This window comes from Colobus angolensis, unplaced genomic scaffold (genome assembly GCF_000951035.1).
Source record: "Colobus angolensis palliatus isolate OR3802 unplaced genomic scaffold, Cang.pa_1.0 Scaffold101, whole genome shotgun sequence".
In the NCBI taxonomy this organism is placed as follows: Eukaryota; Metazoa; Chordata; class Mammalia; order Primates; family Cercopithecidae; genus Colobus; species Colobus angolensis.
This window is the reverse complement of record NW_012111031.1, coordinates 10,058,558-10,075,330: the sequence shown is the minus strand read 5'-3', so window position 1 is coordinate 10,075,330 and position 16,773 is coordinate 10,058,558. Positions and strand designations below refer to the sequence as shown.

Sequence of the window (16,773 nt, the reverse complement as noted above, 5' to 3'; positions counted from 1 at the left end):
CCCTCTGATAGTCCCACCTAAGTGCTGTTCTGTAAATACTTTCCTGTGCAACCTAACAGAGGTACCAGGTTCCCAGAACTCTCTGACATTACAGATCTCTGTCCATCTCTACTAAAAAAAGGAAAAAATAGCCAGGTGTGGTGGTGGGCACCTGTAATCCCAGCTACTCGGGAGGCTGAGGCAGGAGAATTGCTTGAACCCGGGAGGCAGAGGTTGCAGTGAGCCGAGATCACGCCATTGCACTCCAGCCCGGGCGACAGTGCGAGACTCTGTCTCAAAAAAAAAAAAAAAATTGTAGACTGGAGCAAGAAAATGTGGTATATATACACCATGGAATACTATGCAGCCATAAAAAGGAACTGGATCATGTCCTTTGCAGGAACATGGATGGAGCTGGAAGTCATTATCCTCAGTAAACTAACACAGGAACAGAAAACCAAACACTGCATGTTCTTATAAATGGGAGCTAAGCAATGAGAACACATAGGTACAGGGAGGGGAACAACATACACCGGGGCCTGTTGGGGGTGCAGAGGGAGGGGAGAGCATCAGGATAAGTAGCTAATGCATGTGGGGCTTACTACCTAGATGAAGGGTTGATGGGTGCAGCAAACCACCATGGCACACTTTTACCTATGTAACAAACCTGCACATCCTGCACATGTATCCTGGAACTTAAAATTAAATAAAATTAATTTTTAAAAAAGTATAGCTAGTAAGTTATTGTAATTCTATGGAAAACATTCTTCTCATTTTATACCCAAAGACTAATTCTAAGTAGATTCTACCTTCCCCAAAGAAGATTTAGTCTTGAGACTACAATGTATTTATGGCCTAAAATAAAATATTTAATATTTAAATATATATTGTAATTGGATACCTGTGTTTTCACGAAGAGGTAAAGATATTTAAATATTCCACTCAAAAAATCTGAATGTGACTGTAAATGCATGTACATTTCAAATTTAGGTAGCAAGCATCGGTATGGCCTCGCTTTTAAGCTTGATACTTTAGCAGATATTCAGGAAATATATAGTTGCCTTAGGACTAATTTTGGATGCCCTGTGCCATGCGAGAAAATATTTTTCGGAGTCAGTTAAATATTTGTGAAATATCTTGAAATGATCTCGTTTGACACTAGCACTGGCTATGAAAACAGTATTTTCCAGAAGGATTCATGACTGCTGAAGAACTCCAAGAGTTCTTAAAGGGTAAAGGGGAGAAAGAGAGAGACAGTGACAGAAGACGTCAACCAGTTTGATCTATTTCATTTAAAAGTTGAAAAATAAATAAATGACCAAACAGGGTGGATATTTGCATCTTTATCTTCTCAGACAAGTTACGTTATTTTATAACCCTGTTTTTTTTAGGCCATTTTGGAAGTCATCTTTTTAATAATTTTCAAATATTTCAATTTTTTTTTGAAGAAGTTGTTCGTCTTCACATATTAGCAAACTGACTATGCCCTTTCACTTAAAGAAACTAGGATTTGGAGGCTGTAACTCTTTGCTTTAGTTTTTCAGAGAGTGAATAACTGGCGGTTATTCACCCTTGGTTAGTTTTAATTTATTCCTGCAACAAATATTTGCAAAGTACTTGCTGTGCACACTCTGCAGTCATCATCTATTTCTGAAAGTTTTTTTTTTTTTTTTTTTTTTTTGAGACGGAGTCTCGCTCTGTCGCCCAGACTGGAGTGCAGTGGCCGGATCTCAGCTCACGGCAAGCTCCACCTCCCGGGTTTACGCCATTCTCCGGCCTCAGCCTCCCAAGTAGCTGGGACTACAGGCGCCCGCCACCTCGCCCGGCTAGTTTTTTGTATTTTTTTTAGTAGAGACGGGGTTTCACCGTGTTAGCCAGGATGGTCTTGATCTCCTGACCTCGTGATCCGCCCGTCTCGGCCTCCCAAAGTGCTGGGATTACAGGCTTGAGCCACCGCGCCCGGCCGCAAATATTGAATTCTTGGCACTTACAGGAAGAAGTTTCTTTAAGAAACAAGAATAATAATTTTGAGAGAAAAGAGCCAATAGTGTTTTGAGGGAAAGCATCAACTAACAGATAATTATGTTTAAGTAATTTTTTACACACATACATTACAAAGTATAAAGACTATTTAAATTAAATATTCCTCTCAAATCAAAGACTGGTAATGCAACTGCAAATGCATATAGAGTCCAAATTTATTTAGCAGGTACTGGTATCCTTCTCTAGAATTAGGTCTCACTTTTAAATTTATTATTTTAGCGCAAGAAATGTTGCCTTAGGACTAATTGTGGGTGCCCTGCTGTCCCGCATCATTTTTTTCTCAGAGATCCCAAAAGAGCCTTTCTAAGAGGACAGAGAGAAGAGAGAGGGGGGAAAAGAAAGAGAGAGAGAGAGGAGAGAGAGAGAGAGAGAGAAGAAAGGAAAGAAAAGAAGAAAGAAAATTTAGGTTTTGACTCTTGAAGTCAAAAGCCACTGTGTATAATTATGAGAATGTCATAGTTAAGAGTTTATGTAGAATGTGATTTTTTTTTTTGTGCCAGTTGGGAATTCTTCAGTGTCAGGTTATTTTTGTTTTATGAACTTATTTTTCTAGCTTTCACTTCCTGAATCACTGAATATAAACTAAAATGAATGAACTGAATGCTAATTATGTTTCTTACTGGTTAAATACTTAATCCTCAGTTTTCTATTATCAATACACTTTTTTCTTTTCTTTCATTTTTTAAATTTTCTTTCTGCCTTTTTTCTTTCGTTTTTAATTATTTCTACCTTTTTCTGTTCATTTATTTTAGGACCTGGGGATACCGAAGGTGGGCCATGTGAAGCGAATTCTCCAGGGAATTAAAGAGCTTGGAAGGAGCACTCCACAGTCAGAGGTGTAATCATATTAGTGCTATTCTTTGTAAGAGAAGTTATTGCCACTTAATACAAAGTCCTTGGAAGCAAGTGGTGGTTCTTGTAGTTTTCTGCGTAGATAAGTAAGCATCACTGAAGCACCTTTATGGCTTGATATTTTGCTGTGGGTGAAATTTTGATTGAGGTATTAGAAAATATTTTTGTGCCAACAAATACATTCCACAAAGCCATTTTCTTTTTGTGCAAACCTGACATGTTCAAATATATTCACAATAGTAATAAGGTAGGAGGAATCTGAGATGATTGCATTGTCTAAAAGGTGGAATTGCAAAATGTTTACTTTCCATAGATCTGGTGTGATGGAATGTTCTACTGTGCAACTGCATAACGACATGTGGTTAAAACTCCCTGGGTTTCATTATTGGAGGCGTTGGCCATTTTCTTAAAATCGTAGGTTAGGAGACTAAAATATAAATTAAGTTGTATTTTGAATGTAGATTGGTATTACCTCCAACTCCTAGTGCTTAGTGGTCAAGAATATGTTGAAAACCTGCCTAATACTATGAATGAATGCAAATCTTAATGCACGATGTTCCTGCCTGAATGTCTTTCTTTTTCTTGCATGTCACATCTAATATTGTAACACTTTAAATAGCTTTCATGTCAATTTTAATGTTAATGGGATTTAATTTATTACTAAAGTATATTTTTGTTGTCTAAGGGCACTGCACTTTTCTGTTTTTTAATATGGAATTTTGCGTAAATATTCTGTACCTAAGACTTTGTGAATGTGTGTCTGTGCCATAATCAACAAATGATATACATTGTATGCAAGTCAATTTTATTTCAATCTATCATAAGCAGTAGGCGTGCACGTTAAGAAAATTCTCTGAGTATCTTCATAAAATTACCTGCTCCCTTACCTGACAAAACTTGTTACAGCTTTCCAAACTAAAATTTCCACATTTCGTTTCTAATTTTTAATTTCAATTTTATAATTATTTAATATTCTGTTTGAATTTATGATACAGTGAAGTGTTGAGATCCAGGAATTCCCTAAGGTCCCAACTGAGATTTATATACTGAAAGATTACCCAGACTCACCCACTCTCTATAGTGACTTCTGACACAAACTTTCCAACAGAAGAGATTTAAATTTTTTCTTAAGGGCTTTATGTTGTTGTTATTATTATCTCACTTAATTCTTAATTCCTGTCAGGTGGATATTATTTTCCTTTTTCTAACCCACTCTACTTCAGTAGAGCTTATTAGAAGTCAACATTACAATGGTCAAATCTTTGAAAGCCAAAGGCATACATATCAAAAAGTCACAAAAATATCCTTAAATAAGCTTTCTTTAGCCATTATATACCAAAACATTAATTATAATATTTTAAAATATTGTACATAAGAGAAATAAACAGGGTACTGACTCAGTGGTGATAATTTTTATGAAGCAGCCTGCTAGGTTCTTAATAGATATATGCACACACAGATATATACATATACACATATATGTGTATATATATACACACATACACATATACATTTATATGTATATATATACCTACATACATATAATCTTGTGATATAGCATCACTGATAATTTTCTAGACAATTATTTCCCAGTGTTTAAAGAGAAATACTAATAGGTGAGCATTTAAAATGAACTATTGTCAGGCATATTATTTAATTATATTAAAGGAGTTTAACTGTTTGACACTTTACTCTTGTTTATAACTTGGGTATTTAACTACTAGTAAAAATCACAAAATTTTGATGTCTTTAAAATAAATGACCCTGAGGGATTCCTGACCAAGTATGTCTGACTATATATTTTACCTAAGTTGTAAATAAATGGAAATTTTCCAAAGACAGTTATATCAAGTAGTTTAAAAAGAGTCATGAGGCTGGGTGCTGTGGCTCATGCATGTAATCCCACCACTTTGGGAGGCTGAGGTGAGTAGATCACCTGAGGTCAGGAGTTCAAGACCAGCCTGACCAGTATAGTGAGACTGAAAATACATCTCTACTGAAAATACAAAAAATAGCCAGGTGTGGTGGTGGGCACCTGTAATCCCAGCTACTCAGGAGGCTGAGGCAGGAGAATTGCTTGAACCCAGGAGATGGAGATTGCAGTGAGCTGACATCACACCACTGCTCTCTAGCCTGGGTGACAGAGCAAGACTCCATCTCAAAAAAAAAAAAAAAAAAGTCACGAATTACTCAATTATTCTAATTGTATCTGCACTTATGAAGTCAGAGGTCTCCTTTTTCAGCCCCTCTGATAGTCCCACCTAAGTGCTGTTCTGTAAATACTTTCCTGTGCAACCTAACAGAGGTACCAGGTTCCCAGAACTCTCTGACATTACAGATCTCTGTCCATCTCTACTAAAAAAAGGAAAAGTGAGGGCAAGAAGGGGAAGAACTCTAGCATAAAGAATGTATTAATATAAATAGCTATATTGATTTTCACCCCTCATCCCCCTTTGCTAATAGAAAAGCTTATGACGTGTCCCAAATTTAAGAGTGTGATGTGAAGGATTGAATTTTGTTGGTTTGTTTGGTGGTCTTTTCACTCGCAGGTAACATCTTTTGTATATGCTGTAAAGTCTCAGTTAATGGAATCCTACAGTGCATTTCTGGCTAGCTCAGTTGGTAGAGCCTGATTCTCTTAATGGAATCCTTAATTAGCCAGACTTTTCCTGCAAATGGCTTTGGATGGGGGAAATTCTATCAAATGACAATTTGGATATACTTTTTGTTAAATGAGAGCAATTTTCTCTATATGCTTTGCCTCTGCATGGCTGTGCAGGGCCCGAATGACTTCACTGACACCTGTTTCCAGGAGGGGGTCTTCAGAGCCTCCTTAGGCCCCTGTCAGTATCATAAATAATTCCTCTTCTTGTAGTAGATGCGATTACAAAAAAAAAAAAAAAAAAAAAAGTAGGGAAGAGCTTCTCCATGGGATTGGATCACAGCTTTGGGGAGTGGGATGGGGCCTCTGTGCTTTGATCCATGCATGAGCTGGGGTCAGAAGTTCCCACCTGCACCTGACTGCAGTGACTGTGATGGCTGGAATTGTCAGCTCTTCTCCCTGATAGGCTCTCCTTCACCTGGAGGATCGGGGCTGGTGGGAGGTCAGGGAAGGGGAGGGCGTCAGCCAGAATATATTTTCTTTCAGTTCCATTTCCTGAGGAAGAACTTGCTTTTAAAGGAGGTAAAGGGACAGAATCAGACCTAAATAAAATTCCTGAGTATGCAGTATTTCTCTTTAGGGTATCTTCATCTCCCTTTCTGAGTTTCTTTCCTACATTCTGGCTCTTCATTTTCGCAATGCCCAATGCAGTCATGGTTGCTGAAATTCTCACTGCTTTCTGCTTTCCTTTCTTCATCAATTAATCCACTACAAAATGACCTCTTTCATTTCTCGCTTAAGCATACATGGTGGGTCATTTAAGTGTTAGGAAGAAAACAATTTGAAGACACTAATTTTACAGCTGGCATTGTATAAAAGGATACTTGCTAGATAATCTAAATGAATTGATGGATGAGATCATTTGCGACTGTGATGTATATTGTTTTTACTGACAAGAAATGACCCATGAATATCTAGATCTCTCCTGTCTGATATTGTAGCTACATGTGGCTATCTAAATTTAAATGGAATTTCATTAAGCCAGGCACGGTGGCACAAGCCTGTAATCCTGGTGACTCAGGAGGCTGAGGCGGGAGGATGGCTTGAGGCCAGGAGTTTGAGACCAGACTGGGCAACATAGTGAGACCCTGTCTCTGAAAAAAAATTTTTTTTAACTAGCTAGGCATGATGGCATGTGCCTATAGTCCCAGCTACTCTGAAGGCTGAGGTGGGAGGATTGCTTGAGCCCAGGAGTTCAAGGCTGCAGTGAGCCATGGTCATACTACTGCCCTCCAGCCTGGGCAGCAGAGCAAGACCCCTACTCTTTTAAAAAAATTAATTTAATTAGAAATTCCATTTCTCAGTGGCACCAACTACATTTCAAGTGTTCAGTAACCAAAGTGGACAGTACAGATATAGAAAATTTTCATCCCTGCAGAAATTCTATCGGACAGCTCTGGTGTAGATCATTGCTACTCAAAATGTGATCCATGGGGCAGCAGCCTGAGAGCTTACAGAAATGCAGAATTTCAGGTCCACTTCAGATCTACTGAATCAAAATCTTCCTTTAGCAAAATTTCTCAAATGATGAGCACTGGCCTACATCCATGTTATCCTTCCTTAGCTATAAGGGACGTGAGGTCCAAGGGCTTCAAAATGTCCCTGGAATAGCTTGTTCCTTCATCCACTGTTTCCTATTCATTCTTCAGCTAATCGCAGCAATGAGCTGAAACTCATTCATCATCCTTGCTGAGTTTTCTTCTCAATCCTTATTCCTTATTCTGGTTCTAGATGAGCCCTACCTACCAGTAGTTGTATTTTGGTAGCCAAAGTGGGACACAGGAGATTGGCAGACCAACACAGCTGGCCTTTCTCTAGCCCTCCCTCCACCACTAAGTCACTAACAATCCACGTTTACTCAGTTTGTTGACATATGGCATGTTCATTTGTTCACAACTTAATCACAGGGAACATTTCAGAAAAATATATACTGAGATAAGTTAAAACCATGTTAGTCTCCTACAACTTGTACATTTTCATTTTCTCTTATCGGTAGATTGTTGTTGTTGACATAGCTCATGCATGAAGACACGTAGCAGCACACACACAGTAAATGAATTGTTAGGCATGCAAAAAAAGCAAGAAAAAGGAATGAACCAAAAGGATTCCAAGTAAAGTGAATGCCATTTAAGCCCTTTAAAAAGTCTTGCTTTGCTAGATTTAGATCTGTTTTCCTTATGCTCACTTATCTTGATGGTCACATGGTTAGTAATTCCTGAAAATAGTGCCTGAAAAACAATATTTCATATTCTTGACCCCCAAATAACAATTTATTTAATTCTATAATAAGATTTTTCCCAATGAGACTTATTGTCAGGAATCCTTCGCTCAATAACTTTTACATATTGATATAATGTACCAAAACACAGTTGCCTAGAGATGCTTTAGCTAATTTTTATTAATAACGAGGACAATATTTTTGTCTTCATGGAACTTATTTTTAACAGGAATCAAGGAAGAAAATATTCACGCAGAGCTATAACTTAGAAAGTTACAGGGGCTGCCACTATGCGGCACTTCTAAAGTAGAACCATCTTTTATCTCCAACTGGGCTGTCAACATAGTGGACTTTCATGCTCTATGGATATGAATTCTTTAAGGATATAGCCCTTAATTAAGCTATAAGAACAATGCATCTCTTGGCCCTGACATTTAGGATCTCTCCTGTCCGCCCCCTCTATGCCCCACTCCAGTTAACTCATCCTGCGTCTCTCAGATGTACGTTGGATAAGACAGTGGGTTTGAAGTTTGATAATACAAATGGCAGTTTTAAAACACCAAATTCTTTAGATCAGCTGAAATGAAGAGTGAGAAGTGAAAATTCCTCCACTAGTAATGGTTAGCCAATAGAGTAGCCTCCCAGAGCAGTCCCCACAGGACTTGGTTACCATGGGTTTCTCTCCTCCCACTGCCTGCCCCAGTGCCATGACGCCTGGGGCTTGTCTCTTCTATGGCATCCCCTGACTGACTTTTGTATAGCAATCTCTGTGTCAAGTCAGTAATATGATGCCTTTGTAATAGGAGGCCTTCCTAAAGAAGTAACTGCAATTTTTAAAACGTGATGATTATTGGTTTTTATAATACACAAAGTGTTAGTTTTTTCTTATCTTATTTTCTCCTTATTATTTTTTTCCAAGTTTGTTTGGAGATATTTATGTTAGAAGAAAAACCATAAAGTTTTATCATTGTAGAGAACAGAGATCAAAGACAGCTGGACTGTACCTATTTGTATAATTATTTCTGATATTTTTAGGAAAAGAAGTTTAACAGAGTAACTCAGACTGTTAAACTCTGTTCATGATAAACTCCATGTTACATAATATAGGTGAACAGATTAATTCCCTCCATGTAACTAAGATATTCTATTTACATTATTTATATACTCTCTTAGTTGTTTATGCACTTCCAAGTTTTGGAAAAATGAAAACCAAGCTACTACTTAAAAGTTATTAAAAACTTCACATAAAATATTTCATTTTAGCTACAAGTTATTCATTGCATAGGATTTTATAAATAGTCTGGGTATTTCATAGGAACTGCATTTCAAAAGTAAATCAACCAAACCTAAAAAAAAGGGTTACTTTTAAAATGCGTTAAAATAAAGAAGTTTCATACTCAGTTGATAATGCCATTAAGGTAGGATAATGCAGTTATATATACAAACTAAAAAGGAAAAAGAATATATTTTGTGGTCCTTAATGTTTGATTGCACTATTGTTTCCCACAGCTTAGCCATATCTATTTCTGTATACCAACTATTAAGCTGATATGTAGCTAAATATTTCTTACAGTTCTGGTAACTGGTAACTAGTGCTGTGAAAGGAATTGTAACATTCCCAGTTTTGTGAGTTATATATTGTATATTGAAGATGACTAGTAAATTCAAGTAATATATTTATCTAGAGCTGGGAAATATAATTATTTTCAAATCTTCAAGTAAATTGTATCGAATGTTTTTCTTCCTCTTAAGTGAGATAAGTCTCACTTTTATGTTAAAATGTGTATTTATACAACAAGTTTCTCCTTTTGCTGTTATTAATTTTCATATTAAAATTTTTCTTATCTTTTTATATCAAAATAATTATGCTGGCTATTCAAACTGCCAAGATGTATTTTAGTTTGCAAGAATTTTGGTAGACAAAATATTTAATAACAAATATAAAAGCTTTGTATATTTTATGGCATTAGGGACAAGAATTTTACCTTTGAATTTCTCTATGTGAGGCAGTGCTGGTATCAGCAAAGTCAGTAACAGACAGTATTACTTGTAATCATCAGAAGGTTTTCACAAGTTGTATAAATCAGTGCATTTATTTATTATGTTGTGAAATTTAATCTTTATCTGAAATACGTATTCTAGCTCTTTTCCTTTTTACTGCTGTTGCTTAGAGGTATAGTTCTGTTGATAATTTACTTATATACTTGAAGTACTCATTTCTGTCAAACAGATGCCCAACTATTTTCCTTTTAAAAAACTGTATTCTTTACCATCATAGATAGCGGAATAGTAATAGACACCTTGTTGAAAAAAATAAGTTTCATGTTTAAAATAAATATTTTTAAAAAATATAAAGCCTAAATGAAATCACCAATATTAAGGATTTAATGTGGCCAAGGGATTCAGTGTGTTATATTTTGCCAATATGTATTTTATCTTCATGTCACAACTTATTTTCTGTAGCTAGTTCTCAGGTTTAGTTGAAAAGAGATCTTAGTGATTGTACTGCCAATATGACATTCAAATGAACGTTAGGAATCTTGAACCCCGGTCAAGCGTCGTGGCTCAGGCTTGTAATCCCAGCACTTCGGGAAGCTGAGGGAGGTAGATTACCTGAGGTCAGGAGTTCGAGACCAGCCTGGCCAACATAATACAAAAATTAGCCAGGCGTGGTGGTGGGTGCCTGTAATCCCAGCTACTCAGGAGGCTGAGGCAAGAGAATCGCTTGAGCCCAGGAGGTGGAGGTTGCATTGAATCAAGATCTCGCCACTTTACTCCAGCCTGAGCGACAGAGCGAGACTCTGTCTTGGGGGAAAAAAAAAAAGAATTTTGAACCCCCCAAAATATCACATATCTAGCAGTTCTCAGTTCCAGGGTGGATATTTTTAACTTATGTTTGCATTTGGTTCTGGGATAGTAACCATTATGGATAATTGTTTCTGTCAAGTCAGTGAGACTTTAATTGTTTGAATTATTTCTACTTAAAATTACTCTCAGTTTAACTGTTTAAAAAACTAAAAATTTAAAACATAATGGCACAACATACCACACAGAAGAAAACACATGTTTTCAAGGAAGGAAAAAAATACCTGTTTTGATTTAATGTGAAGCATGGGTTTACCAAAGAAAATTGCTTTAACAAGCCCTAACTTTGTTTTCTTCTATGTTACAGTGTTAGCAGTTGATGTATTGTGTGTTATTTAAGAACTCATAGGAGACTAATAATTAATTTACTCTAATTTTAAAGGCAAAGAGTTTTATCTTAATTTTACTGTTGCACAAGCAGTTACTGGAGGTGGGAAAAAAGAAAACCGGTGAGAGAAATTACATGGAAATTACAGGAAAAAGGAACTTGAGTTGGTAATTTTTGGCAAAGATTTGGGAACAAATAATTTGAACATAGATATCTTTCACCTTATATGATAGAAACACAAAGCACACGTGAGCTATATAGTGTGTTGAGCACACCCCCACAAAACAAAAAATATCACATTGATGAAGTCCGAGACTGTATCTAGATCTTAGCATAAGTAGTGAATTCAGGAAGCACATTCTACTGTTGAAATTTAGAAGTCAGTAAGAAGGTAGTTCAGATGATCTAATCATTCAGGACATTTGATGGAGTCCACACAAGGGTTTGTGATATGAGGCAAATATCTGTGCTTTCTCATCTCAGTGATTGACGTCTGGTGAACTAGTCAGACACGCTTAGCTGGTTCTATAGAGAAACACCAGTAAACGTGGATCAGACGATACCCTGCAGACCAAGGAGATTTTCTTAACACGCTGAGCTGGTTCTATAGAAAAACACCAGTAAATGTGGATCAGACCATACCCTGCAGACCAAGGAGATTTTCTTAAACTTGCTAAGCCTTGAAATGCATTAGCAATGACAATTGCTAAATGGGTTTTTTCCTTTCACTGAAACAACAAAACAGTTATTAAAATTCACAATACCTAGAGATGGGAATATGGTTTAGGCTTATCAAGTTCTGTAACTGATGGCTTTGGCTCATTGTGCCCTTTCTACAGGTTATGTTTTGGTGACTTGGTGTTCCCAGTTAGAAATGGCACACAATATTATCAGTTGTTAGTACTTGGTAATGTTTCTTTTACAAAAGGAATTATATAAGTATGAATCACACCTAATTTTACAATTTCTTTCCCACTGTCATTTTAGATATAAATAAAGACTTCCCAGACTATAGCACGGAAATTAGAAGTTCAAATTGATATCCCTGATGTTCAATTTAAAAATGAAAGTAAAGTTAAAATTAATAGCATTTGTACCAGAGTAGATTATGGGTATTTTCCTCTGTTGTATTATATGTTCATATTAATCATTTTAGGATAGGCCAAAACTCACTTCTAAAATCTTCAAAAATTTTTCTGTACATAAGCCAAACAACAATTTTATAGATGTGAATATATTTTTTAAGTTAAATCCTTCATATCTTTTCTTAGTTTAACTCCCCAAAGAGGAAAATGTCTTTTTAAACCAGTAGTTAAAAAGATGGAGTATGTGATATTCCTTTCTCTGTGCTGAGTTCTGAATGTTTGATCCAGAGCATGGATCACTGACTGCGTTCTCTGACTGTGGAATGGTATTCTTTCATGCAAAGTAGTTTCAAAACTTCCCATAAAGAAACTCAACTAGAGATTTTATTAATTAATGGAACTCTGAGTATGATTAAGGGAATTAAATTAGAAGGTAGAATAACCTAGTTAAAATCATTATATTAGTTATACATGAGAGTAAGGGAACAATGGCTTGATTTTTACATGACATTTGAATTCCGTCACTATCTGATTCTTGACATAAAGGTTTCTTTGCTAAATCTAGTATTTATTATAGTATAATATGATAATTTGGAGTTCCTGTTGCATCTCACTGCCCCAAAAATGTTGGAATGCCATATGATACAGGGAAAAGTTCGGAGTTTATCACCATGGAATTTTGATTTGTCTTAATGACGCAACTTAATTTTCATGATGATAGATCTCTAAATGATTAATCCAGAATGATTTGGTACAGTGACTGGAAGAAATTGTTTTTCTGGGAATTTGCTTCCCATAATGACCTGACATACAGGTGACCTCAGTATAATTGAAATTAATTATAATTTTAATTAGAACATGCTCTGTTTACAGATTATAATTGTGCAGCATTTTTTAAAAAATATACATAATTATGAGAATGAGAGAATTGCAAACTTGAACGGTTCTTTTGTTTTCTCTCCTTTTACTTGAAAAGCTTTCAGAAAGCTTTTGAAAGATGACATAGTTTTCATAGCAACACTATGCAAATTAGGTTCTTCTGCCAAGAAACTCATAAACTAAAGTATAGAATAACACAAATGCTTAATCTTAATCTTGGCTTTGGATTTTGTAAGCAAAAGCATTTTCTGCATCAATTTTTTTTCAGTATTTATGCAGTTGCATATTTCATTTTTTGGTTATGTCAAAAGCTGAATTCAAGTTTTATGCTGTGTTTCTCATTAGTTTCAGTAAAGTGTTGATTTCATTGCTGCCTTTCAGGCCTTCCTCATACAAACCCTCACCACTTTTCACTCCTTTGCTTTTGCCATAGGTTTTTTTTTTATTTTTTTTTCAACAACTGGTTTTTCTACTTTCACTCTTTCCCACCAGAGTGGTCTCTCTCAAACAAATTTGCTAAAAGTTCTTGAGTAGACTCTCTTTTCTATAAATTACAGAATAGCAAGAGGTCCTAAGCAAGAGGACCTATGACCTTACCTCTTTCTTCCTTTTTAGTATCCTCACCAACCTTCCCTCTGTTGACTTTTGTAATCCAGGAATTTGGAACTACTTATAACTTAGTGCCTTTGCATAATCCCATGCCATAGATGAAAATATTCAAGACTCAATTCAAATTTAACTTTTTGTGAAGCCCTACCTGACTTCCCTAGGCAGATATTTCTTCCATGCCTATAGTAGATTGAAACTTTTTCTGTTAAAATAACATAACATTTCAATTACACACACACACACACACCACTGAATTTCTCTCTTCCCATTTGTATTCTCAGTGTCTAGCTACACATAGTAGGACTTTGATAAATATTTTTGAATGAAGGTAATATAAAACCCAAACTTCTCTATATTTGTGTACTTTCACAAACAAAGGCTTAAAATTCCACATGAAAGTCCACATGAGGTAAGTGCGCATTCATGAGCATGTGTGCACTCCGGGCAAACCAACAGAAGATAAACAGCAAGGAAGAGCAGATGTTTTGTGAAAAATAATCATCTGTTAGCTGTAAGTCAGAAATATTGGCAAATCTGAATTCTTGTTTCTCAAAATGAGGCTTCTAAAATTTTCACGTAACTGCCAAACTCTTATTTGTAATTTGTTAATATGCCCTAAAGATCATCTTTCTCTTTTATAGACATTTAGTGTATACAGTCCACATAAATACATATACTGATTACCTATAGACAATAATGAGACTTCAGAAAGAATCAAAAGCAATAGTGATGGTGGAATTTTTAAATAATATTCAGCTGGGGGGAAATAGACTGAGTTTGTGTGATTTCGGGTTATTTAGAGTTACTATTTTAATGTAAATGTAAGAAGGCTTGTGACTATTATCAGCCTCTATAGAATATAAAGACTAAAAATAAAAACTATTACCTATGGGCCTGTTTTTCTTTGGGATTAGATAAAGCCTTTCTACCATATCACCAAATACTCATAAAGGCTAACAGAAAGCTTTTCCAAGTTAATAATTTCTAAAATTAAATATCAGGGCTGGGCGCGGTGGCTCACGCCTGTAATCCCAGCGCTTTGGGAGGCTAAAGCGGGTGGATTACCTGAGGTCAGGAGTTTGAGACCAGTCAACATGGTGAAACCTTGTTGCTAAAAATACAAAAACTAACCAGGCATGGCGATGCGTACCTGTAATCCCAGCTACTCAGGAGGCTGAGGCAGGAGAATCGCTTGAACCCAGGAGGTGGAGGTTGCAGTGGGCCGCGATCGCATCACTGCACTCCAGCCTGGGCAACAGAGCGACATTCTGTCTCAAAAAAAAAAAAAAAAAATTAGTTAAAATGTTTGTAATTAACTGAAATGCCCTGTTCCTTCATTCACTTGATAGACTTTTCTACCTGCTGTATACTTGACACTCAATTAGATTCCGGGGATACAAATAAAGTAAGACACAGCTCCTGTCTGGTAGAGTCCAAGTTTGTTTTCACAGTTATTTTTCCACAGTCTGTTTAAGGTATTAGGAGAACTATTGTAAACCAAGTGTTTTTTCAGGTTACTTCAGGGGAGTCTCCTTCCACCCACAAAAACTAACCAAATTATTTTATCATAAAGAGGTAATCCCATTTTTATGGCTACAGTTTTTATATTTTTGTGTCAGCCACCAAGAATTTTGACTGTTTTGTAAAGTACATATTTCATCAATCCTCTTTCCACAGCCATACATGTGATCCCCGTGACTGATAGGTCTGTAGAACGTGAACTCACATTTAAAGTTGATTTTGGGAAGGCATATAACCCTATTGATCACACACACACCAAAATATATAAGAGTTGTGCATGGTAAACCCACAGGAGAAGGGAAAAAGTAATGCTTTCTGGTATACTTCAGAGGCTTCATTTGAAGATGGGGGTTGATGTTTCCTTGGTTATTTTGAATGAGGAGTAGACAGTAATAATGTTTAACAGGTAGCGTACGTATCTAAGCATATAGTAAATATTACTAGTACTTGTCTGCCATAAGGCACTAATATATAGGTGAAACAAAAATATTTTTAGGTATAAGAAATTCTGTAGATATTTATGGATGGTTAGGCAATAGGGTTCCTTCATGAGAAGGAAAAAGCTGTATCTTTATTGTCAGTAAGTATGGAAAAAGCCGACTTGTATGTATATTCACAGTTTGATAGGCATATTTTGAAGTCATTGTTTCCCATCAATATTAAGTATCATCCATTTCTATGTTCTCTAGCAAAAGAAAATTCTTAGGGTGATACAGCTTTACTCTTTGTTTGATTTTGTACAAAGTGCACAAAAGGAGGAGGCTCAAAAGATTGGACACTTTACCCTGACATTCAGCACATTCATTTTATCTTTCGATAAAGATAACCAGAAATCATTTGCCTCCTGTTTATCATTATGCTGAAAACACAACAGTATAGTTCCTTTCGTCCCTTACATTGGAAAAGGTATTTTAAATTTAGCCTTGCCGTATTATTTATGATTAGGAATTTACTACATTTTGGTAGTCTGTTTTGAAACTAAGCACTTGTGTCTGAAAGATGCAGATAATATCTATCTATTTATTACACAGTGGGCTCTGTTTGCTGCAGAAAAGAGTGAAACTTTCAACTGCTTAGCACACTTGCCAGTGAAATATACCTGACAGAGCAGAGGTTATAACTTTGGCTCTCATTACTTTTAATAATGGTAAGACAACGTGAGTTTTGTTTGTTTACATGCTGTTTACAATGGCATAATTTTTAAAATATATACAATTGAGATATTTATTGCCTACTATTTTAAAGATGTTTTATGTGTTTTCACCTTTGGAATATATTGTTACATTTCCTTGTACAGATAATTTGGGTGGCTTTGTTAATGTAGCTAGTAATTTTTATGACTACTAAGTGATCAGTTTTCAGTGCCTTTTATTGTGGGATGCATGATTATGTATTTATTGTACGGAAGTCACTGATGTGTGTATTTTTGTACTTTGCTGAAAGTAATGGTTGGTCCTGATGTACGTGATGATAAAAGACGTCTTTCCAAAGGGCACTGCCTTGAGATCGTCCTTCTCAAATAAAAAGAATGCATTTGAAGAAAGTAGGAAGCCTGTATTGTTTCTGGTGGGAAATCTTTTTTAAAATTAAACTTTTAATTTTGAGATAATTGTAGATCCACATGCAGTTGTAAAAAGTAATACAGGCCGGGCGCGGTGGCTCAAGCCTGTAATCCCAGCACTTTGGGAGGCCGAGACGGGCGGATCACGAGGTCAGGAGATCGAGACCATCC

General features: G+C 36.0%; 1 protein-coding gene across 3 annotated transcripts in view; it reads left to right on the top strand.

Annotated features, from left to right (window-relative positions):
• The window catches only part of DGKH (diacylglycerol kinase, eta), a 91,079-nt gene that overhangs the window by 54,049 nt on the left and 20,257 nt on the right, over nucleotides 1-16,773 (top strand). The window contains exon 18 of one of the 3 annotated variants that reach the window (XM_011940457.1): nucleotides 2,775-2,960. In XM_011940457.1, the coding sequence (XP_011795847.1) occupies nucleotides 2,775-2,827 (53 nt within the window). In that variant the 3' untranslated portion in view covers nucleotides 2,828-2,960. Of the gene's footprint in view, nucleotides 1-2,774; nucleotides 3,429-16,773 lie in introns of those variants that run through there. The other 2 variants (XM_011940446.1, XM_011940466.1) reach the window with 2 other exon arrangements.